This window comes from Euprymna scolopes, chromosome 12 (genome assembly GCF_053919585.1).
Source record: "Euprymna scolopes isolate OS-2025 chromosome 12, ASM5391958v1, whole genome shotgun sequence".
NCBI classification, from domain to species: domain Eukaryota; kingdom Metazoa; phylum Mollusca; class Cephalopoda; order Sepiida; family Sepiolidae; genus Euprymna; species Euprymna scolopes.
The window spans coordinates 146,491,012-146,518,172 of record NC_136493.1 but is presented as its reverse complement, the minus strand read 5'-3'; the positions used below and the strand labels follow the sequence as shown (position 1 = coordinate 146,518,172).

Here is a 27,161-nt window from a genome sequence, read left to right as displayed (position 1 = left end):
TGCCTTTTCTACAAGTATTTTAGTGGTGAATGCTCTGATGAACTGCAATCACTTGTGCCCCCACGACGCGAGCACCCTCGACAAACCCGACAGGCTACTAGATCCCACCCCCACACTGTAGAGGTCCCTAGATGTAAAAGATCTTTTTACTCCAATAGTTTCTTCCCCAGAACCGCAAGACTCTGGAATTCCATTCCAGGTCCCTGCTTCCCCAACAGTACTGACGTGCAGAAGTTCAAGTGTAACGTGAACCGACACCTTGCTGGCCAAATCCCAACATAGTACCCCAGTAGTTGTTGCCCCTGATAGTAGCCCCCTACACCAAAGTGGCAATTTGCCTTGTTTGGGGTGAAAATGTAATAAAAAAAAAAAAAAAAAAAAAAAAAAAAGTTCAATGTTAAATAAACTAAAACAAAAATAATAAAGTAATAATAATACCTTACTGAAAAGCGTCTAAAGATCAATAATATCCATAACATTATACGATTTAATAATATTTAACTGGGAAAAGTTTTCTGCACATGTATTCACATACACACATACTTACATATAAACATATGAATACATATATATATACACATGTACACATACATGCATGCATACATACATACATATATATATATATATACATCCATACACATACACACAAATGCGCACACTTACACAATATATCCATACACACCCATATATACCTACATATACACTCATATATACAAATGTATGGATTTAGACATAAAGAAAGTATACCAATAGCCATACTATTAATTATAATAATAATCAGTGCAAGTAACATAACTACGATTATCATAAAAAAGAAAACCAATTTTTAGACCCTACACTGCTAATTAACATTAAGAAGATGAAAAGAGTAGGGTAGTGTAACTATGGCTATAGAATTGAATTACTTTAATACCAACAGGGATGATGCATTATTGAGTATAGTTCTTTCTTGTTTATATGTGCGGATCTGAAAATTACCTTGCAATGGGGAATGTTTACTCCTTTTCAGGTTAGCAGATAGTGGCAAAATTATAAATTCTTTAATTGGGAAGCTACATGTTTTTGGAAATACTATTCTAACAAGATCTCAGAGTGCAAATTACGTGTAAGAAATTAAAGTGTAATACGTTAATGTGCTTATAGTGATTAACATGTACATCAACAATAAGAGAAAGTTATTATATGGGTTAGAAGAGGTGATTAAGAACCTATCTTTTGAAAATGAACATTTTTATATTAGCAAAGTTTTCATGATGTGTATTTAGTATTATGTTTTTACCAATTTACATTTATACAGAGAGTGTATGTTATTTTATTTTAAGATGGTTTTATTTAAATTTTTTCTTGTGCTTACATCTGGACACTACTTCATTCTTGGTATTTATTATGGGTTTGTTGAAGGTGATGATGTTAACTGCTTCGGAAATACAAAGATTGCAAAATTTGTCCCCTGGGGCATATGATTTAGATTTATTCAGTATGCTCCATTTAATTGAATAGGGAATTTTCTTGTCCTCTAGGCTATTGATTAATTTAGTTAAGGATGTACTATTATTATCATTGTTTTGAGATCTTTCATTTCTGAAGGAATGTAGGTGGTTTGAGATTCTTATTTTTATTAAGTTTGATGATGCACCTATATACGTGAATGTTTTCCTTGTTTTATTATTGTTTATTTGTTCATCAGTCCCATTGCTATTGAGTCTTATATTGGGGGGATGGGTTAAGAGGGGGCCTGGAGATTCATTGCTCGGGTGCTGGATAATCCTATTCTGGTCTTCACTGGGAATTATATTATTGGATATGTTAGCCTAGCTGTTATTGTTTGTGTTGTTATTATTAGAGTCCTCACCATATGTTTCCCTATGTATGCTTGCGTCCTGAATGCTTCGACTATATTTATTGTTTTCCTCATTTAATTGGTTGTTTGCATGTTTTAGTAATTGCATTACGTGTAAGAAATATACATACAGGCATATACCACATCTTTGTGTATGCAATCGTTATTAAGAGGGCATTCATTTTTATTTTGGCAGTTACATTTGTTGCTAGGTATTGGGTCAATTGGTATATCCAGCGCTTGTTTAATTTTCCTGTTATTTGTCAAAATTATTGTCTGTGCATTGTGGAGTATGAAATTTTTATGGAGTTTTTGTTTAATATGGTACTATACTTATGAGGGTATTTAAAAGATTTTTCCACTATTCTGAAAAATTCTTTCGGAATGTTAGTTTTTACATTGGAGCTGAAAAGAGGATTGAACCAAATGGCTTTTTTAGTCTTACTTTTCTATTCTTACTAAATTGTTTTTGGTTTGGGATTGTGTAGGGGGCTGTGTACTTAGTGGGGAAATTTATATTGTTAGGAATATTTTGACTTGTTTTGTTGTTGTTAGTTTTTATTATCATATGAGTAATTACTGAATGTAGTTTTCTCGCTAAAGGGTGTTTTTTGTTATATTCTATGCGTTCTTTATATCCTGAATTCTTTAAAGCATTGTTGTAGAATGTCGATACCTGGTCAAAGGCTTTTTTGTCAGCTGATAGATTTGATATTCTTTTGGAGATAAATGGAACTATTGACTTGATTATTGACTTTGGGTGATTAGATTGTTTGTGTACATAAAATAGGTTTAGATTTGGTTTATGGTACGGGGTGTAAGATTCATAACATAGATTTAAAGATACATCTAAAAAGTTGGAAGTTTTTTTATTTGGGTCGACATCGATTGTTAATCCAAAGTTTTTGAAAAATTCATGCAGTTTTTTTATAGTGTTGTTGTATTGTCTTGGTCTCGTGGGGGTGACAAATAATGCGTCATCCCTGTATAGCCCTCCTAGTAGGTTGTTGAATTCTATACTAATTTCTTTTAATAAATAAAGCCCCACTAAGTCGGTTACTTGTGCACTATCAGAAGATCCCATTATTATGTCAAAGTCATTAGGGGTATCTTTCCTTGTCCAATATTTACCTTCAAAACTAATTAGGGATCATCTAGCTAATAAGATTAATTTAATTTCTAAATCCGTCATGTCCGAATGTTTTTTTGCAAATATTAGTGCCTTATTTAATAGTATTGGGGAGATTGAGTGATAGTAATTATTTATATCGAAAGTGATAAAGCTTAGTTCTTGCTTATACTTAAGCTTTAAAAACCAATTTATAACTGAGTCCGTACATTGCCACAGTGGGAATTTAACTTTGTCTCTAATGGAAGGTATGATTCTAAGATTTTCTTGCTTACTAGACCAATATCCAACCTGGATGGACAAATTAGTCTAATGGAAGGTTACTCGTGCAAGTTTTTTTTGTGGTCTTTCAATGTAAATCTGGGATTGTCAGGAGTGATAATTTCTGTATGTTCATGGATATTCATAAGATCAAGTAAGTTTTTAGCTTCTAAGTTGATTTCATCTATTTTGTTTTTGGGAGCAGGTTTATAGGATTTGTTTAATTCTTTGTATATAAATTTCTTATAATTGCAATATTCTAGTTTATAATAGTTTTTGGTTTTATCGGCTGGAAGAAATATATGTGAGCTTCTACTGACATTTTTAGCAAAATTATTTATTTTCCTAGTGGTACTGTTAGGTGTATGCCTGTTATTATTAAATTTTATATATATATATATATATATATATATATATATATATATATATATATATATATATATATATAAAATCAAATAAATTATGCTTCTTAATCATTCTTTAAAGTAATTCTAAATGACTAAAACTGCCACTCAACCATATATTCAAACACTATGGTGTTTGAATTATATATATATATAATCAAATAAACTATGCTTCTTAATCATTCTGAAACACTCATTTCATAATGTAAACAATTTGTCAGATGAGACAGACTTAGGAATAAAGTGTAGTATCTGTCCTGATACTACATGTCATGATCAATAAAGGAGAAATACTTCTAAACTGATGCAGTTTTGAGTTTTGTAGCCAATCCAGTTGGCCCTTGTCTCTAATTCTATTCTTATGGCTAATATGCTTTTTGGGGCTTTGTCAACTGATCATTTTACTGTGAGACACTCGTTATCCAATTTTATAGCTAAAAGTTTCTCCATTTTTTTTCTGTTTATTCTAAAAGAATTGTTTTAAGTTTTCGATTTCTTGCATCTTCAGTTCTTTTATTTAATGCAACTTAACTTTTATATTTTTAATAATGAATTAAGAATTATATGAATAATTCTTAGTTTCTTTTTGTTAGATAATTTTACTTTCATTGGTCAATTTACATTTTTATCAAATTAAAAGAGGCAACTCACTCTTGTGTAATTCAGTGTTATAGGAGAAATAAAGAGTACAAGAGCATATATATTTCTATCCAATGGACACCAGTAAAACAACATAATTATTCCAAGTTAAAATATTCAACCATAAAAACCAATGAATTTACCTAGGTTAATATAATAGTGCTCAATAATAAATAGAGCAAGGTATACTTTTATTTATATTCAATAAATATTTTTGATGTCGTTATACGATCATGACAATGTTGTACTATCAGAATATTGGCTGAGGAATTAGTCACATTTTGTATCTTTATGCAATTTCAGTTCTCAGTGGTTCTGTCAAATCGATGGTATCAATAAAAGATCAGGCTAATGTAAAGTGTCCATTGAGTAATACTACACATATAATATTATAAGATATGATATATTATGTATACATTTTCGGTATTTGCTTCAACAATACTTAATACATGAGGAGATCTAGCTAGTAAGATATGAAAATATATCTTCATACTTTATATATATCGTCTCGGCAGCCGAGTTTAACGCATATCTTATTTTTCTTTTAATAATATTATTGGAATTCTTTCCCATTTTTCCTTGTAACTATTTGTGAATTATTCCACGAATTTCGGCCTTTTGCATTATTTTGGACCATCTTCCAATTACACAATTTCCTTGGATTCTACTTGTGCGAATGGACATTTAACTAACTTTCTTGGATTTACATTTTTGGATTTTACCGTCATTGGATACTTTACTTTCACCAGACAATCCATTCACGTGAAATCACCTTTTTCTTCACCCTATTCCCTCTGCTTATCTTTTTGCTATCAAGTAAGATCTTGGACTTACAGTTTCATCAAATACTTTTGCATGCAAAATCCGATCCCGCATTTTGCTAAATCCTACCCTCTGATGAGAAGGAAAGTATTCCTTCGAAACTCCGCGGATTAAGGACAATCCACTTATGTAGTGTTTTCTTTTCAAATTAAATATGTTTTTAACTCTTTTTCGACATGTTTTATTAACTATTTGCTCTTTTATATATATATATATATATATATATATATATATATATATGTATATATATTTATATATATATGTGTATATATATTAATATATATATATATATACAATAATATGTATGTATATATATATATATATATATATATATATAATATGTATATCTATAATATAAAACTGAACATGTGTGTGTGTGTCTGGTCACGAATAGGCTCCTATATGGTTGACTATTTTAAAAAACTGATTACATGTAATGATAGAAGATGTATCGAGGATCAGGAATGGGTATGTTTGATCTGGCAGAATGGTGGTTCATAAAAATTGTGAGGTCTGCGTTCGCGCCTGGCACCCATAGTATGGAAATAAAAAATGAAAAAAAAAAAAACGTTTACAAGGGTTTTTGATATAGATGTACATAAGAATACTTTGATAAGTATGTTTCAACTTAAATAGGGATGGTATAAAATTGTGGGGTCTGCGTTCACACCTCTACTCCATGGAATTATGACACAAACTTTAATAAAGACTTTTCATATCTATTTGCGTAAGTATACTTTGATAATTATGTTTCAGTTTGAAGAAATATGGTATAATAAAATTATTGGGTGTCCATTTGCGTCTGACCTCCACAGAATGTAAATATGTCACAAAGTTTAAGAAGGTTTTTTAAAAGGGGTGAGGGTCCACAATAACGGCTTAACTTTAATCTTAATTCACGTTAGCTTTTATTTATTTTTTGGAATTGAATCATATTGTGTTGAATAAATTCATGTTCTTATTAAAGTGAAAGCCAAAACAAAAGTCGGAACTTTAGACAGTTCTCGACACAAATTTTGCATAACTCTGTTTTTTTTCCTTTTTCACTTGCATGTGCCACTCTTTAATAAATAGATAAATAATAAAAAATAAGGACATTACTTGTTATCGTGTCAAAAGAAGAAAAAAAATCCTGCTCACATGATTACGTGTCTTTTTAAAAACATTTACATAACTTTTTTATTTTTATTTATATATCTGTTTAAGCTTTTTATGTCAGTGTACTAGAAGGAATTCGGTTGATTACAACCCTTTCTGCAAGTTCTTTACATTACAATAGTAAAACCCTGAATCCGATGGCACAATACTGTAAAACTGAAACGAAACTGTTCTGTTTGAAAAGGGCGCCATTTTCTTCTTATTCATATCGATACTTTGCTTTAAAAAACTAAAGTAATTACGTGTTTACTTTTTTAATATCCCATATTGCTGTATCGGACTATTTTACTAAAGTAAGTAAAGCTTCATTATTTTTCAAAACTGTTTTTGTTTCTTTGTTTTTAAGCATTTCATTGATATTATTTAGTAAGAGTGTTTAGCAGAAAAGCCAACAAACGACTACCCGAAAAAATAAATATACAAGAAATAAATGTTACCATAGTCAATAAAAGTTCAGTTGATGTTTTTTTTTGTTTTGAAATAGTTTTTAATGCTCTTTACTTGAAATAATTTCAGCGAACCGAAATTAAAATTAAAATTTGAGGCGATAACTACTTAAATGAATTTTTATATAAACTACACATGCCATAATCGAATATTCCTCAAGCACAAAATAATGGAAAACATTAAAATATTTCAAAGTCGCTGCCATTTTGATTTTTTTTAAATCGGTACATGAATTGAAAAAAAAAAAAAAAAAAAAAAAACTACTTAAAAATACAAACCAATGAACTTTTCTACCATAAAAGTAACTTTTATTGACTATGGTAACATTTATTTCTTGTATATTTATATTATTATATATATAACATTTTCTCTTTGTAAGGAAACATCATTTTGTTGGTCACTCTTGGCTACAAATGGAAACAAAATTGATATAAAAAAAATATTTTCGCAAAAATTATCATTACTTTCATCATATTTTGCTTAGGGTAAAATTTTTGAGTATCAAAACCTATCTCTTTACAACCCCCTCCTTTTAATAACCTATCATACTTTCATCAATCACAGTCCATTTTCTGTAGCTGTTTTTGAACCCAGTCAACGACGGGTAGGGTACTTCTGCTAGTATATATATATATATATATATATATATATAATAATATGTATATATATATATATATATAACAATATGTATATATATATATATATATAACAATGTTTATATATATAATAATATGTATGTATATAATATGCATATATATATATATATATATATATAATAATATGTATATATATATATATATATATATATATAATAATATGTATATATATATATATATATATATATATAATAATATGTATATATATATATATATATATATATATATATATATATATATATATATAATAATAATAGGACAACAAGAGTATGAAATGAAAACACAAAACTATATATTGGTAGAATGGATCAATTATTTAATAATGGAATATAGGCAACATTCTATAATTCCTCTTAATCTCTTTCATCCCTAATGAACCTTACGCTAGACACCACATCTTCCCCATGCTACCTAGCACCTTCTCTACTCTTCTGATGAGAAGCATTAGGCTTCAAAATGCCCTGGCATAAAGAGTACCTTCTATACCCCAAATTTTGCCTGTATTCCATTATTAAATAAATGATCCATTCTATATCTACCAATATATAGTTTTGTGTCTTCATTTCATACTCTTGTTGTCCTATTGTATAAGCTCTAATTATTATTGTTATTATCCGGATAAGTCTCCTTTGTGGAATTGAACTTTCTCTTTTCCTTTTAAATTAAGCTCTCTCTCTCTCTCTCTCTCTCTCTCTCTATATATATATATATATATATATATATATATATATAAGAGAAAGAAAATTAAAACTGTAAGTTGAACTTTACAATCAAAATTTATTGTTCGACTGAATACTCCAAAAAACAATTTACAAAGTCTTTATTCTTCGGAATAAGAACCTGTAAATTGTTTTTTGGAGTATTCAGTCGAACAATAAATTTTGATTGTAAAGCTCAACTTACAGTTTTAATTTTCTTTCTCTTTATATATATATATATATATATATATATATATATATATTGTATTTTGAAAGTTGTTAGATAAGTCATTGGTACCGTCGGTTTCAAGCCCGATAATTAGGACCATTTTAGATATCCATATTAAGCTCTCTTCAAACAATACAGAAATGGAAAATATATATAGAAATATAAATATAAATACGCTCTTATTTTTCGGATTTTACTTTTAATTCAGTACTCTGCTGGATTTCTTTTTCCAAAAAGACTAATCATATATATATATATATATATATATATATATATATATGTGTGCGTGTGTGTGTGCAAAAATAGAATACAAATGATGTATAGTTTAATAAATTGAATATTTCACATCATTTACAATTTTCTTCATGTTAAATATATTTATTAACAATGTTCAACACATGTCATTATGTAAAACAAACGTTGAGAAGGAGGAGGAGGAGGAAATGATGATAAGCAGAACTGCTGTGTAGCTTACCTTCACATACATTATGGGTGCAGGTAAAATTACCATATCTGCATGTGCTGAAATAAGAATTGATTTACATTAATTTATCAATAACACTATTGCCATATTTCAGACGAACTATTTTCCTACAAGCACAAATCTTTAATTGCATGATTCATAAGTAGCACAACAGGAAATTCTTCTAAGTGGAAAATGACTTTTCCCAGCTTCACTTGAGGGTTCCTCTACATTTGGATCAATAAGTTACCAGTGTTGATGTGGCCATAGTCTTCATATTGCATTACACAACATTGCCGTACAATAAATGTGGCCACCCAATGAATCTCCTTCCAAAGACTAACTCTCTATACAGAAAATCTTTAAGGATGCAACAATCTGACATATGATTGGCATGATCCAACAGTGTGAATATGCTGGTGAGATGAGCATCCATTAGGAACATCCTTCAGTAAAAAAATCAAAAATCAAAAATATTTATAAGCTCCAAACCTACAGAACAGAATTACATCAAATTTATAGGGACACTATCTTTGATTTCAGAGTCAGTGATGTAGGAGTATAACATTACAGTTACTATAGCCATACTAGGTTGGCAGTATTTTTGCGCGAACAGTTGGCAGAGTTGGTGGAAATTTTCTGTTTCTATGTCTATCCTTGTAGCCATGTCACTAGTAAGGGTGCTGGAGGTAAATGTTTTGTCTGGGCTGACGTTATCCGCCTGATAGTCAGGGACCCGAACCTTGGATTAACCACTAAGGAGGCTGTCCTATCAGCAGGTGCAAAGTACTGGGGCTGCTGTATTGCCATTTGGTGAATGGAATCTGGACCATGCAGTAGCTTCTGGTGGGGCCTCTCGATGCCATACTAGTGGGTAATTGTTACGGCTTTACCTTATCATGTGGTACAAAAAAAAATAAAAAAATTCTTCGTTTCTTTTTCTCTCTTAGTTTCCCCTCTCTGTCCTGCTCTAAGTAAATCTGTCGACCTAGTCCACAAATTCCAAAATTTCATCATGACAAGTTTCAAGAAAAAATACACGATTAAACCCGGTTCTCCAACTTCCAACGTAGACCCCTACTACCATGTCTCCTTCTCCAACATCAGGGGTCTACGTTCTAACCTTCCAGAGGTTGAAACCCAATTACAGGAGACTAAACCAGACCTTTTATTTTTAAGTGAAACTGGCATTGGACAGGCTATTTCCCTAGATGAGTTTGCAATTACAGGATACTCTAACTTAACTTCTAAATCTGACCCCCAAGATCGCCATGGGCATGGAATATGTGCCTATATTAAAGATAGCTTTCCATGTGGGAGGGACATATCCAGGGAAGATCCTAACTTACCCTATATGTGCTTCCGGGTTGCTTTAGCTCACACTACTGCATTTATATTTACTCTCTATCGCCCCCACAACAGCGGAGTTACTATCTTTCAAAGCATATCTGAGAAAATTGACCAAGTCCTTTCTACTTATCCTTCAGCTAACATTCACGTATGTGGAGACTTCAATGTTCACAACGTCGAATGGTTGACCCACTCAAACAAGACCGATGATGAGGGGAGGTTCTGTCATGATTTCTCCATTGCCTATGACCTCACTCAGATTGTTCAGGAACCTACCCGTGTGCCCGATAATGACGGCCAGTATGCGAGCCTACTAGACCTTTTTCTCACAACTTGCCCTGAACTATGTTCAGTTTCTGTTCTGTCGCCTCTTGGATCTTCCGACCACTCTGTTGTATCAATTAAGATAAAAATGAAATGTAATAAGTCCCCAGACGTACCACTTCATCGTACAGTATATCGATACACTAAGGCTGACTGGGATAGCTTCCGTACATTTATATCTGATCTACCTCTGCATTCCATGTTTAAAAAGGATGTGTCCTCTATAGTATTAGACCTAACTGAATGGTTAATTGTAGGTATTGACCATTTCATACCCTCTAAAAAGTTTCAGCAAAAACCTAACAGCCAGCCATGGTTCTCTCCAGAATGTGCTGCTGCCATTGCGCACAGAAATCACTTTTTCCACTGCTTCAAACGTAATAGATGTATGGAAACTAAAGCCGTTTTCAGGACTGCCAGCAACCATTGTAAGAAAGTAATAAGGAACGCAAGAGAGTTGTATGCTCAATCTGTTAAGTCCAAAGTAGCTGAGCAGCGGCTTGGTTCCCACCAGTTTTGGCAAATAGCAAACAGAATCCTGAACAGAAGCGTGTGCTCCATCCCAACTATTATCAATGGACCTGAGGTAATCTCGTCAGCATCAGACAAAGCCAAACTCTTTGTCAAGAACTTTGCAGCTAATTCTACGCTTTGCGACCAAGACCGCCAACCCCCAATATTTCCTCCTGTATCAGAAAACACGCTATGTGATATACGTATATCTGTACGTGATGTTGCCAAGCTAATCAAAAACCTTGATTCCAGTAAAGCAACTGGCCCTGATGGTATTCCAATTATAGTACTCAAAAAACTTCAACCTGAACTAGCGCCCATACTTACAAAACTGTTTAAACGTTGTCTTAAGGAGAATAGTTTCCCATCTCCCTGGAAAATCTCATCAGTATGCCCTGTATTTAAGAATTCAGGTGATCGCTCATCCCCCTCTCAGTACAGGCCAATAAGTCTCCTGTGCGTCATGAGTAAGTTGCTAGAATCTGTGTTAAATACAGAAGTAATCAAACATCTCAGCAAAAATAACCTTCTTAGTGACACTCAATATGGTTTCCGTTCTGCTAGATCTACAGCAGATGTGCTTACAGTTATATCGCATAGGATTAGCAAATCTCTCGACGGTGGCAATCTTTCTAGGGCAATTGCTCTTGACATATCTAAAGCCTTTGATAGGGTATGGCATAAAGGTTTACTTCATAAGATCGCTAGCTATGGTATAGCTGGAAAAGTCTTCTCAATTATTAAATCATTTCTTTCTGATAGGTTCATAAGAGTAGTAGTTGAGGGGCAAAAATCAGAAGCTCACAGTATTAATGCCGGTGTCCCTCAGGGATCCATCCTGGGCCCAACTCTTTTCCTGATCTACATTAATGATCTTCCAAATCATATCCTTACATCATTTGTAGACATTTATGCTGACGACACTACCATTTATGGTACCACATCTAAGACAGTAAACGAGCAAGTACTCTCCAATTCTCTCTCCTCTGATCTTGAGCATGTAGTACAATGGGGAAAGGAGTGGCTGGTTACTTTTAATGCATCTAAAACCAAGCTTCTCTCTTTACATCATCAACATTTTAATCCACATTTGTCATCAATTGAAATGAATGGCTCTCGTCTTCAGGAGGCCTCAAGTTTTGACAAGCTTCTGGGCTTGACCATTTTTCCTGATCTTAAATGGAACACGTATATCAAATCTGTTGCCAAGGCCGCTGGAAAAATGGTGGGATCTTTCTATCGATCCAGTAGATATCTCACTGCTGATGCTATTTTCTATCTATATAAGAGCCAGGTACGTCCAAGGATGGAATACTGTTGCCACATCTGGGCAGGAGCTGCTAGAAAGGACTTGTCCTGCCTTGATAGAGTTCAAAATAGACTTCGTAGCCTCGTAGGAGATGTCCTTTTCTCCTCCTTACAACCTCTATCTCACAGAAGAGATGTTGCGAGTTTGTCTCTGATGTATCGTTATTTTCATGGAAAGTGTTCAACTGAGCTTCAATCTATGGTCCCCCCTCGCAAAACTTTCACAAGAAACACTCGTCTAGCTGTAAACACTATCAATAATTTCCCCCACTCTTTATCTGTGCCTAAACCTAAACATAGATTCCATGAACAAAGCTTCTTTCTTAGAACTGCACGCCTGTGGAATTGTCTTCCGTTTTCCTGCTTTCCGGCTGACTACAATATGGTTGTGTTCAAGTCTAAGGTAAATAAGTTCTTGATGAGCCGTTCCATATAAGTTATTAAATTTACCAAATTTTCATTACTAATGATTACTATATTGACCAACTTCTACTGTACACTCTTTAACCCTTATCCTTGAGTGGCCTCTGGGCCTTGATAAATTGGTGATGCCTTTGTAAAAAAAAAAAAAAAAAAAAAAAAAAAAAAAAAACATAGTTGGGGCATTCATCCTCGGTCAGTTCGGCTGACTTTTTCCAATCAGTTCACCACATCCTGAACACTTGTTGACCAAGTCTGCTTTCGTTGAGTGCAAGCTATTCAAGATTCCAGTGATTGACCCCATGAATGTGAGGGCCCAGAATCAGTTCAAGATCCAGCTTCACCGTCCTTAGCCAGGTTTTGAGTTAGTCACCACTACGTTACTTCCAACCTGGTGGTGCTGCTGGGTTGATGACTTCATGGATGAAGTTACATGGGTGTTGTCAAAGGTTGTGACTGAACCAATGAAGATGTCCGGCAAGGAAAGATTTTTAGAGGAAGTGGATTTTGCAGTAAGTGCAGACTTTACTGTTAGAGATAAACTGTTGTCAGGAGACACAGAGGATATAATGTAGTTACAACTACATGTGTGTGATGAACTAATATTATTAATAAATACTTATGAGCTTCAAAACTACTGCTCAAAATTGCACCAACTTTTAGTGTTTTTGAAATAAAAAAAAAAGGAAAAAAATTATTCAACATAAGATCTATCAGTGATGCTGGATGAAAATATGGAAAAAAAAAACTGTATGATTTTTTTTTTTAGGAGTCAACCCTTATCAAAGGCCACTTGAAGTTAAGGATTAATGAGTGTCAGTTAAACTGGGAGACAAAATTATTAACAGCAGTTGTAGCCAGATAGGTATTTGCTGTGAATGTTTTGCAGGAGTAGGGCATAGACTGAAGCTCAGCCAAGGACCTGCCCCGAAAATAATGATAGAACTGAGGTAAACTTGCAACATCTTAGGAGAAAGAGAGAGTAGGCAAGCAAAAAGGTCCTTGGCCACTAGATGTTGAAGACAATACTTTCATATTAAAACAAAAAAAAGTAAAAATCAGATAATATATTTTCAATCTGAAATGAAATGATAAATTGATGGTGCCTTAATCAAATCATTCGATGATCTCCAGGATCAAATCATGAATGCATAATTACATTTATTGCATTGATCAAGACATTGAAAAAAGTTGTAAATTTATGCAAAGATTGTGCCTTAGCAATGAAATTTGACTCATACTATCACACCATGCCTGTATGTATATATGTTGATTTTTTTTTTTCTGGTTCAATGAATGAGGCATATGACCACACTTAAATCATTTGCATAAGCAAGGTTAGGCAAGACCGATTATCTTATGTGGAACAGAATTTATAATGTAAAGAGTTCCAAATTATTTGCAAATTTTTTGTGGTGGAACATGTAAAAATTGCTCCTTACCATCCAAAATGTAATAAAACGGTAGAAAGATTCGCAGTAATGATGATACAACTGAAATGTCAATACTACATGTTACATGATAATATCAAACTTGAATGCAGTTTCTGGGATGATTTATACTTGCAAGAAAGATAAGGTTTATAAGGTTTATGATGAATTGCTGTCAAATATAAATAAATTAAAAAATAAAATAGGTCGGTTAATGATAATGAAAACCGGAAAAGAACTTTATGGATAGAGCGATGGCAAGTTGCTTTTTTTTTTTTTTTTTTTTTTACACAGTGATCACCACTTATCAAGGCCCGGAAGCCACTCAGGGATAAGGGTTATTGCAAGTACATTACGTTAGTGAGGAGATTTGCTGAAATGTTTACTTAAGGGGGCGGTTCATTAGGAATTTGTTAACATTGGACTTGAAGACATCCAAGTTGTAGTCCGGAGGGAAGCAGGCAGACGGAACAGAGTTCCACAGGCGTGCAGTTCTAACAAAGAAGCTTTGTTTATGGAATCTGCGTTTTGATTTAGGCACAGATATAGAGTGGGGGAAATTTTTCACAGTGGATTCAGCTAGACGGGTGTTTTTCGTGAAAGATTGGCGAGGGGGGACCAGAGATTGGAGTTCAGACGAGCATCTGCCATGGAAATAACGATAAAACAAGGACAGGCTCGCAACGTCTCTTCTGTGGGAGAGAGGTTGCAGGGTAGAGAAAAGGGCATCCCCCACTAAGCCACAAACTCTATTTTGTACTCTGTCAAGGCAGGATAGGCTGTTTTTAGCAGCTCCTGCCCAGATATGGCAACAGTATTCCATCCTTGGACGTACTTGGCTTTTATATAGATAGAGAATTGCATCAGTAGTGAGATATCTTCTGGAGCGGTAGAAGGATCCCACCATCTTTCCAGCGACCTTGGCAACAGACTTGATGTACGTGTTCCATTTCAGATCAGGAGTAAAGGTCAAACCCAGAAGCTTGTCAAAACACGGGGTCTCACCCAAACGAGAGCCATCCATCACAATTGATGCCAGATGGGGATCAGAGCGTTCATGATGTAAGGATAGCAGTTTGGTTTTGGATGCATTAAAGGTAACCAGCCACATCTTCTCCCACTGAACCACGCGCTCGAGATCAGAGGAGAGAGAATCAGAGAGAACTTTGTCATTTACAGCCTTTGATGTGTTGCCGTAGATGGTCGTGTCATCAGCATAGATGTCAACGAATGATTTAAGTATGTGTTTAGGGAGGTCATTGATGTAGATCAGGAAGAGAGTTGGGCCCAGGATTGACCCCTGAGGGACTCCAGCATTTATATTGCAGGCCTCCGATTTTTGTCCATCTACCACTACTCTTATGAGCCTATCGGAGAGAAATGATTTAACGATTGAGAAAACATTTCCAGTTATACCGTAGCTGGAAATCTTGTGAAGTAGACCCTTATGCCATACCTTGTCGAAGGCCTTTGATATGTCGAGAGCAATTGCCCTAGAAAGGAAGCCTTTGTCAAGAGATTCACTAATCCTGTGGGATATAACCGTCAGCACATCTGCGGTAGATCTTGCAGAGCGGAAACCATATTGTGTGTCACTAAGAAGGTTATTCCTGCTGAGGTGGTTGACTATTTCTCTATTTAATATGGATTCCAGCTTTTTGACTTCCAGGAAATAGGTGGCCCATCCTGGGTTAGGCTAAAGCAATATCCGGATGTACTGCGTCTGTCTCGCTGATCAGACGCCCAATCGGTATCACTATGCGATTAGATGGATTGGATGATTTGTTTTTGCGTAGTCCAGTTAGTGTCGCGTCGTACCCTTTACGTATCTCAGTACGTGTTTAGCTGCCACCCAATGCTTTTATCGTGGCTTGGACAAATACTGCAACAATTTCCTGACAATATAGCATAGGTCTGGTTGGGTGCAGATCATCAGGTAAATTAGACTCCTGACAACCTCACGGTATTTCTTGGGGTCAACCAAATGGTGTAGCTTTCTGAGATCTTTCATTTTAAATTCCGATGTTAATGACTGTTTGGTGTCGTTTAGTGAGTTGATGTTATCGGCAGCAATGATTAAATCATCGATCCATGAGACGATAATTTTTTCTTTGCTATTGTGTCGTATACAGGGATTTGTTCAGTCAACAGACTAGTTTCTTGTCTTTTTCCCCTTTTATCTTAAATCCCTCTCGTTGTTCTATGTAAATTTTGTGGTCAATTAGAGCATGGAGATACGCCGTTTTTACATCCATTTGGTGTACTATTATATCGTACTGGACAGCTATTTGCATTAACATGTGGATCAATGAGATATCGGCCATCGGAGTAAAAATGGTGGTGTAGTCTACTCCCTTAGTTTGGTTGTACCCTTTTCTTTTTATGTTGGAGTAGGCAAGGCGAACCGAAAATGATAAGTACGGTCTTCTCCCAGTCATCTTGTATTATCTTGTCTGTTTTAGACGGTTATTGAAGCATTTTTTCCGTCCATAACTGCAGATGCCATAACTGCATAACTCCAGTGTTTTTGGTAAGCCGCCTTCTATGATAAGACATCTTGCCATTTCGAATAGAGTTCGCCAGTTTCTTTCGGCCGTTCCATTTTGATAGGGCGCTGAGGTCTTGTGTTTTATGTTGTTATGGAGGAGGAGTTTTCCGAAGTTGTTTGACTTGAACTCCAAACCATTATCCAACCTCAGTATTTTTATTTTGCCGTATGGGGAAATATCTGCGAGGAATTTTTTCGTGGCAAGTGTGGCGTCACTTGTTTTTAATAAAATATACAAATACAGCGCCAGAAAAGTCATCAGTGAATGAGATGGCGTATTTGTTCTCGTTTAAGTCCGCTGGTTCTATGGGGCCGGCTAGGTCTGAATGTACTAAATGCAGAATATTTGTCGCTCTTTTGTCGGGAGATTTATTTCTTTTCTGAGGAAATTTTACTTGGATGCAGACGGTGCAGTTTTTGTTGTTTGCAGTCTTATTTTTTATTTTCATCCCTTTGACCACATCGGGTAGTTTTGTTATATCGTCGTAATTGCAATGGACGAGTATTTTATGCCACACGTGGATATCATGGCATTGATAACAACTATCTTCTGCATTTCCTTCCTCCATAGTTTTTAGGTAGTATAATCTGCTGCTTGCGTGCATTTTGAATTTCGTTCCGTTTTTATGTTTCAGTATATTTCCGTTTTTTTCGAAAATAACTATTGCTCCGTTTTGGGTCGCAGTTTTCACAGAAAATATATCCTGTGGATATGAAGGTATAAGTAGTGCCCCTTTTAAGGTAGTCGTAATGGAGCTTCCGTTAGTGTCTAAAAGACAGACTTCAGCGTCTCCTCTTTTTAAGGCTAAGCCACAGGTTTTAGTTCCATCTGCCAACTCCATGTAGTGGTTCTCAGTTGGGTCGAAATTCTTAAATTTCTTCGTGTGTGTTATAATTTGAAAAGTGGCCCCTGCGTCAACTAGTAGGTTCGTATGCGGTATTAAGTTCCAAGTATAAAAGTAGTCCTCCGTTTTGAATGCGAAGGAGTTATCTTCGGTGTCAGCTGCCTTTTTCATTGTATCTTTTCGCTTATAACGGCAGAACTCCCTTTTATGGATGTTACTTTTACAGTAACTACACTACTGTTTTTGCTGTTTGTGTTAGTTGTCGGGACATTCTTTCGATAAATGTCTTTTTCCGCCGCATGGGAAGCACGATATTTCACATTCATCATGGTGGTGACGGCTCTCCATCGTATTCTCTGAAAAAAAAAAACGATGTCAATTTCATCATGTCGTCACGGGTCGACTGGATTTTATGTTTCAATGTTTCATCGAAACCATGGAGTTCTGTTTTAAATTCCAGGAATGTTATTTCTTTGTTGCTGTGTATCATATAAATCGAAAAAGGGTCATAGCAGCTCGGTAGTCCTTTTAATATCATGGCGATAATTACGGCATTGTCAACTGTTTGTCCGGCATTTCTCAGAGCTGTTAAAATTGTCTCAGTTCTTATCACGTATTCTGTAATGCTTTTGCCTCTTTTCTTTTTGAGAGACGTGAATTGGGTGTACAAGGAGATTACCCTTGGTTTTCCTTTACTTGCATAGTGTTCGCGTAATATTTTGAGAGTTTTTCTCCCATTATTCGTAGCTTCTCTCATTATTAAGGATAAACTTTTTTCATCCAGAAACTGTACAAGTTCGCCGTAAGCATCTTCATTCCTCTCAGTATCACTTCCGTCTCTATTAAAGGGTATATCTAAAATGGCATCCTTTAGGCTGAGCGTGCGTAAATGACATAAAAATTTTCTCTCCCAAATTTCGTATTTGATTTCATCTCCGTCAAATAAAAGTCTGTTCCATCGGCTTCCATTATGATCCTGGACAACTGTTGCGAGTTGCATTTCAGTGAAAAGCGAAAAGGAACAGCATGTGGCAGGTATAAAGAGAAGTATATTTTATTTTGGGGACAGGAAGAGGAAGCAGGGAGTAAAAAGGATTATGGGATTACAACGTAAAAGGGAGGTAATCATAAAAGGGTCCATGATAAGAGTTATCGTACTTACTTTCAACATCGACAAAGAAAATATCAATAAGGAACTTATAAAGATTTTCTTCAATGTTTTTAATGTACTCATTCCCCAAACAACCTCAGGAACAAGTCAATCAACTTAAAGAAAATGAAAATGGTGACCTAGAGACAGGTTAAAAATAAACCCAAAACATAAAAAAGAATTAAATTTCAGGAGGAAAGATGTGTCTGATGTCATATAGTACCTAAAAAATAAGAAAATTGCCTGTTTCATATAAAAAATTACAAGAAATAATGAGATCTTGCTAGCTCAACCTAGCGATAATGAGAACAAAATTATTAATTATTAAATTTTTTTGTTCAATTTGTATCTTTTATTCAGTAAATCTTCCTTGATATCTTTAATATTTTGTTGAATTTCCACTATTGATTTCTCTGTTAACCTTTGTACTTGAATTACATCCGTACTAAAACAAAGTACAAATATTTAAAATTAATTTTAGTAGTATTTTAAATTGGGACATTTTCGAAAAACTAAACAAGCAATTATACTCTTGAAGAATCTTACCACTCATTACAATCTGCAATAAGTGTGACACCATTCTCTATAGCTTCTCCCAACATCACTAACTCGTCATCTCGAGTGGCACCAGCGACACCATCTTTCTCAATGAATCCTATTGTTCTCCCAGGTTTATACCCTGCTTGCTTCTCAAAGACACAGGTATCAAGGACACAATCTGAATAATAAAGGTGAAATTGAATATAATAGATAGGCACACATCAATACAAGATATAAACATGACTTGAAAATTATGAAATACAACTTGAATATTATCAAATGTTGCCTTATCATCCTGAATTCAAACATTACATGAGCATCATATTTTCGAAATTAAAATAATAAAGTAGTATCTTTTTGGAACTTGATATTGGGTAAAACTGATCTTTTCTGAGACAGCAATTATATATATATATATATATATATATATAATTCTGTCTCAGAAAAAATCAGTTTAAATATGTGTGAGTATGTGTATGTGTGTATATATATGTGTGTGTACACACATGCACACACACCAGTCGTTTTCATTCCAAATGCTAAAAGATGGAATCATTTTAAACTCATAAATTTTGTTTTTTTTTATTTTGTTCTTCTAATTTCTTTTTATTAATTTATTCAGACACGTAAATTTTCATTCTTATGCATATTTTGCTAGATAGAAAAGGATATTTCCTTATATCACTAAACAATTCATCAACGATGATGAATATGATGATATTTAAAAAAAAAATGCTACAAAGTTCAAGATGTGGAATAGCATAACAGTTAGAAGTGCTGACTGTCGCCTAGTCAGTCGAGTCTGAATCCGTGCTTGAGGTAGTTGCTAGCCTAACCAAACTGAAGGGCTGTGATACAGCGAAACAGTCCGTCTGTGGATGACTATATATATATATATATATATATATATATATATACACACACACACACACACTGTATTTACACATGTATATATATATATACACACACACACACACTGTATTTACACATGTATATGGGTATGTTTCTATTTATATCTAATTTTATCATTATCCAATATTTCAATTCTCAGAACTAACCATTAAAGTTTCTCTCACTGTCTCTATACATCTCTTAGTCACTCATGCTTTAGTGTTTTTATACTCAGTGATTAGCCATTGTTTGTCCTCAAATTTTATCACCTTCCCAAACCCTGTAGCATCCTGCTATCCATTCTAACTTTAATCATTTTAAAAATCTTGGTTCATGAAAGTAGTTTGTGAAAGCTGGCTTTCCCTTCTCTCAACTTTTGGCTAATGATAGAATTTCCATCTACAATCTAATTTTCTTGTAAATTTTCAAGGCATAACTAGTACACCACAAGGCTTTTCATGAATTTTCTTAAGTTTACAGATGGATTTTCCGTGACTTGGATTACCAATTATACCATTGGATTTTCGCTTACCATTCAGCTTCTAACCAACATCTCTATTTTAGATTTTACTACGTTTTCTTTCTTTCTTCTTCATACATGGATTTCCTGTGGATTATCCTTTTGATCTATATATTTTTAGATTATTTAAAAAAAAATGACTTCTCTCACATTTTCAAGTTTTCAATCTATGTGCTAACCAGCAAAATTATACCCAACCTATAAATATCATTTTACTAATTATTTTTCCTCTGAGGATAACAACCATTCTTTGAAACTCCATGGAATAAGGAGATTTTCATTTTCAACTTGTATCTTTTGTGTCGAATAATAAATGTTGTAAATTCTAATTTACAAAATTTAAATTTCCCTTCTATATATATAAGAAGAAATATATATATGCAATATTCCTTTGGAATATATATATCTTTGATTATCAATTCATATAAATATTTATAATGAAAGAAAAAAAGATGAGCGGTCTCAGTAATAAGAACAAGTACAATTTCTGTCACACAGAAGTAGAGTGTGAGCCACCTGACATCCAGTTGTTAAGTTCTGCTGGGATGGCGGCTATTATACAATCTGATAGAATGGAAAGTCTGTAAAAAGCTGGATATCCAGTATAGCAGCAAGTGTTGGGAACATGTTTACCAGAAAGAACAGTTGGAAATAAGTCATACACCATCCATTATGACTATGCAATTCATACAGCTATGTACTTAGAAAAACAGAGCTGTTAAGCCTGATATATTAGTATTGGACCAGAGGCAGAAAGTAGTGACCCTAGTTGAAGTGTCCCTAATAATGCTGGCCTTAACAGAGTTGAGCGGGAGAAGGATAACAACCATTCTTTGAAACGCCATGGAATAATGAAATTTTCATTTTCAACTTGTATCTCTTGTGTCGAATAATAAATGTTATAAATTCTAATTTACAACATTTTAATTTCCCTTCTCTCTATATATATAAGAAGAAATATATATGTATGTAATATTCCTTTGGATGCCAAAGTCTTATGTACGATATGAAAAGAAACTGGAATCTTAAGATCTCCATCATCCCAATAATTATAGGAGCAACTGGACTCATGAAAAGAATTTCAAAAACTACCTAGCGAATATACCTGGTGAACCAAGTGCAAGAGAAATACAAACAATCATACCTAAAGGAATGTATAAAATATTAAAAAGCCCTCTCAATTGGAGTGACTGAAATAGTGGGCGAATGTTTGGCATCAAGTAGAATGCCTCATTCTCAGCAAAAGAAAATAAGAAAATTGAAACAAAATAAAAAACTTGAATGTCTAAGGTACACTCTACAAGGGTTTGTAAGGACAATCTGGAATGAGGATACTTCGCCCTACAAGGAAACTTTGGAAAAATTATCAAAATAACATCATATTTGAAGTCTAAATAAGACCACCTCAGTATAGCTAGCCAACGATCGCTCATGGTGCACTTTCTCCAAGTTGCCTAAGCACTAAACTGAATACTTTACCAGACTAGATGAATTCTTGTCCTGGAATGTGGTAAGGCTACGAGGCTACAAGAAGGATATAATATAACATAGGGGAGAGGAAAATTAATGTTTTCACTTTTTTTACTAACTTAGCATTTAATGGAACACTATGTATTTTATACAGAGATCAAGCTTCAGGAAGATGTCCTGAGAACTTACACTAAAATAAAATGAAAAACAGAAAAAGTAAGACATTGATTCAATTAGTAAGTTCTAAATTAAACCATTAAAATGCACCTAGTAAAAAGAACTTTAAATGTATACTTATTAAATTAAACCATTAAAATGCACCTAGTAAAAAGAACTTTAAATGCATACTTATTAAATTAAACCATTAAAATGCACCTAGTAAAAAGAACTTTAAATGTATACTTATTAAATCAAACCATTAAAATGCACCTAGTAAAAAGAACTTTAAATGTATACTTATTAAATTAAACCATTAAAATGCACCTAGTAAAAAGAACTTTAAATGTATACTTATTAAATTAAAAGGTGAAGCTGTTCCATACCTGTTGAAGGTGGAGTTGTGATATATTCGGTAAATACTGAAAACAGAAAAAACACATATTTGTTAAAAAATTATTTTGGTTGTCATTTTTCTATTCATAAGAAATGTTTCAAAATAAGTTGTTGATTGAAAACTCGTAAGTAATAATGTACAATATGCATAACAAATGTTTTATTTATGATAATTAAGTAAAATAAAGGGGAGTTGATATGATTTCAAATAAATTTGTATACAAATGATATCCCTGGTTTGAAATATAGTGATGAAAAATGTGCTGAAATTGCTTCTAAACTAATATATGACTTTGCAAATAATGCAATGACAGGATGGTCAGCTATTGTTTGATTTAGTCTCATGGACAAAAATGTAAAAGGCATGACTCATAAGTTAACTTTATTTTTTTTCAATGTGTTCATTGCTCCTATCAGTCAAGACAAGTTCTATTGACATGTGATCAGTTGTTCCGCTACTCAGACCAGTTCTGTTAAGAGCCTTTGAGATACTAATGTAAGAAAAATTTCCATTGCTTTTTCATTTAGAATTGAATATTTATTTTCTGTAAGGATCTAGGCATAAAGTTTTCATAAAGATAACTAGAATTAACTTTTGAGACTGTGGTCACAATATAGATAGCTAAGACTTTCTTTTTCATCCATGCTTAAATTGCTTCATAAAAATTGAAATAATGTGCAATTATTTGGGGAACTAACAAATATTTTGCATAGATCATCACCACAGATCCACAGAACACCAATTGGCATCTGACTACTCTTAGCTATTTTTTACAGACAACAATGAATAAGTAATCATGGTCAATTTTAACTATCTCATTCAAATCATTTACTGATTACATTAAGTAAATAATTTTTAGTAGTTTAAATATATAATCATTTTTTCTGCTGATTACTCAAATATACAAAGACTTCTTTTTTATAGAAACTATGATTTTCCCCAAATTGATTGGCAAGTTAAAATCAAATACCAATTTATCAGATGCAATGCTACATAGGGCTTGTTGATTATCCAATGCAAATTAGCAGTTTTTATTGTAGAGCGTTCTCATACTAAAGGAATGTCAGGTTGAATATGTCATTGATGAAATGGATTGGAATTTATATTTATGTAAAGCACACAGATTGAAAATTTCCAAAATCTATTGTTTTGACAAACCAAAATATTGATTTTTCCTGGTGTAATGCTAATATTAAGTAGGTGTAATTAAAGTGACATTAATTTAAATAAATGTGTTACATCTGTAATCTTTAACCTTTCTCCGGAAACAATGATGTCTCCTGTGCACCCTACTACAAGGTGTGAACCCTTTAATAACATTTGTGTTCTTACTATTTAATGTCGATAATGTTCAAATTATAAAAAAAAGTAAAATGTCCCATTTCCTTTTTATGGATATCAAACACAGATAATGTATTTCTCTTTTAATTGTAATTATTCATGTCTACAAAGGTTTCTTTTTCTTCACAATTTCATGTTACATGGCTTTTCTTTTTATTTCTTGCTACATTTGTTTTTTCTTTATTTTTTCTGAGATCTACTTACAGATTTTTGAACCAAGTTCTATGAATAAAATGCACAACAAACAAACCGTTAACTGTTTGTTCTAACAGACTTCTAACATTTAGAACAAAACACTGAATTTCTGTTTACTATTACTTAGAAGGAAAACTTATTTAGTTATGTTGCATCAAAATAATTTCATATTATGAGATGTGTTCAATTTTCTTTTGTGATTCAGTGTGTTTAAAACAATTCTTATTTGTTATGTTCAATTCATTTTGTTTTTCTTATTGTAAGAACAAAACAATGCCATAACAAAAGCAAACCATAACATTTCTTGATGAAAGAAAAACTTGTATTTGTTCATTATATTTCTGTTCACTGTTTATTTCATAAAAAACAAAATTCTGTTCACTGTTTGACATCAAATCTTATTAGTTACATTTGTTTTTATTTTTTGTAGTTTTACTTGACAGCAAAACCAATATACTTCTTATTAGTAAAATCATACATTTAAGAATTTAAAAATATATTGCACAAGGTACTTGAAAGAATGCATATCATTTCAATCCAAGACATGAAAACATTATTATAGAGTCTGTATTTGTACTTCACATCCATAAAAAGGAATATATATATATATATATATATATATATACGTTTTATTCTTTATTACTGTATCTTTCTGTTAAGTTACATTATTGTTTCGGCTACACGGCCATTTTTTTGGCCGTCTGTAGCGTCCTCAGACTTTTACAGAAATGTTCGCTATTTTGGTATGAGGATCCCAAAATAGCGACCATTTCTGTAAAAGTCTGAGGATGCTACAGACAGCTAAAAAAATGGCCGTGTAGCCAAAACAATAATGTAATTTAACAGAAAGATACGGTAATAAAAAATAAAACGCATATTTGCTCTACAACAGTATTGAGCACTTTCTTCAGTTTTTATTAATTACCATCTCCACTAAATATATATATATGTGTGTGTGTGTGTATATGTGCATGTGTGTAAAATAAGTTGAAGAACTAATAAAATTATGTGAAATGGTTCAAGTTAAATTTTTAAGATCATAGGATGAATATACATCACACTGGGAGATGACGGTGGCTAAGTGGTTAATGATACAGACTGATGTGCCAAGTTCGAATCCAATTCATTTCACAGAAACACTTTCACTTAGTGATGTTGGCAACCTTTTACATGGTCCCTCAATCCAGAAAGAATTCCAACTAGAAAGATATCAGGGAAACGAATGCCAACAATAATGAATAAATGCTTAACAACAACACATGCACTATTTGAACTAAATCAAATGTTTTGCCATTGATTTTGCTTCAATTTTGTGTTAAACTCTGAAATCAAATCATATAAAATGGTGGATAGATTAGTTTTTCTTTAATTTCAAAAGACAATAATTTAACTATAAAACTAGCTTTTAAACAACTTTTAATGGCAAAACCTTTGTAAAAAAAATTAACTTATAAAAAATTTATTTTATCTAATATATACGAAGTCAGTAAGTCAGACTCTTGATCATTTATTTGTCATCAGAATTTTTTCAGGCAAAATCAATATTTGATTCTGATTTATCAGTTTTCCTCGTAGATCATTGCAGCATGTTGTTAAAAATAAAATGTAATTCAAATTAATTTCTTCTATATTTTGTGAAAAAATGCATTATTTAAGAAAAAAAATAAAAATAAATTTCTAGGTAAATTATTCTTAAAAATAAATAAAAAAAATGGGGTGTTATGAGAATAGTAAAAATACATAGTGTTCCTCATTAAATTCTGAGCAAAGTTGAGTTTTTTCTGGCAGTTTAACCATCTCCACACCAGAGCTATTTTTTAAAAATAGTATTTAATCATCAAACTTTAAAAAAAAATGTTACTTTACAAATATATTTTAAAATGATTCTTAAAATAAAATTAAAAATTTCCATAATAATTTATATAGTTATAGCAAGACAAATTTTAAACATATTCATATTATATTAAAAGACAAGATTCCACTACAGCAACTGGCCCTGATGACATTCCTATTAGAGTTCTGAAAAAGCTTCAAGGTCTACTCCACAAAATCTTCAGCTACGGTATAGCTGGAAATGTCTTTTCAATTATTAAATCATTTCTCTCTGATAGGCTCATAAGAGTAGTGGTTGATGGGCAGAAATCAGAGGCTCAAAGTATTAATGCTGGAGTCCTTCAGGGGTCCATCCTGGGCCCAACTCTCTTTCTGATCTATATCAATGATCTCCCAGATCACACCTTAAGATCATTTATAGACATTTATGCCGATGACACTACCATCTATGGGAACACCTCAAAGGCTGTAAATGACCAAGTTCTCTCTGATTCTATCTTCTCTGATCTTGATTACATAGTACAATGGGGAAAGAGGTGGCTGGTTAATTTTAATACATCTAAAACCAAGCTTCTATCTTTACATTATCAACGCTCTGCTCCTTGTCTGGCATCAATCGAAATGAATGGCTGTTGCCTTGGGGAGGATCCATGTTTTGACAAGCTTCTAGGTTTGACCTTTACTCTTGGTCTGAGTTGGAACATATACATCAAATCCATTGCCAAGGCTGCTGGAAAAATGGTAGGATCGTACTATTGCTCCAGTAGATATCTCACTGCTGATGCAATTCAAGTCCAAGGATGGAGTGCTGTTGCTACATCTGGGCAGGAGCTGCCTAGTGGAGGATGCCCTTTTCTCTTCCGTGCAACCTCTTTCCCACAGAAGAGATGTTGCGAGCCTGTCTCTATGTTATTTTAATAGCAAGTGCTTATCTGAGCTCCAATCTATGGTCTTCTCTCTGACCTAACTTTCATGAAAAACTAGTTTAAAACTCGTCTAGTCGAAACCACGATCAATAATTTCCCCCACTCATTGTCTGTGCCTACACCTAAACGTAGATTCCATGAACAAAACTTCTTTCTTAGAACTGCATGCCCATGACACTGTTCCGTTTTCCTGCTTTCCAACTGATTACAATATGGTTGTTATCAAGTTCAACGTAAACAAATTCTTGATGAGCTGTT

General features: G+C 33.3%; 1 protein-coding gene across 1 annotated transcript in view; it reads right to left on the bottom strand.

The window, feature by feature from the left end:
- The window catches only part of LOC145291527 (uncharacterized), a 1,250,821-nt gene that overhangs the window by 60,562 nt on the left and 1,163,098 nt on the right, over window positions 1–27,161 (bottom strand). Inside the window, exons 103-105 of the mRNA XM_080137518.1 lie at window positions 22,598–22,633; window positions 19,181–19,352; window positions 8,759–8,805 (exon numbers count right to left, since the gene is read on the bottom strand). Coding sequence (XP_079993644.1) covers window positions 8,759–8,805; window positions 19,181–19,352; window positions 22,598–22,633 — 255 coding nt within the window. The remainder of the gene's footprint in view (window positions 1–8,758; window positions 8,806–19,180; window positions 19,353–22,597; window positions 22,634–27,161) is intronic.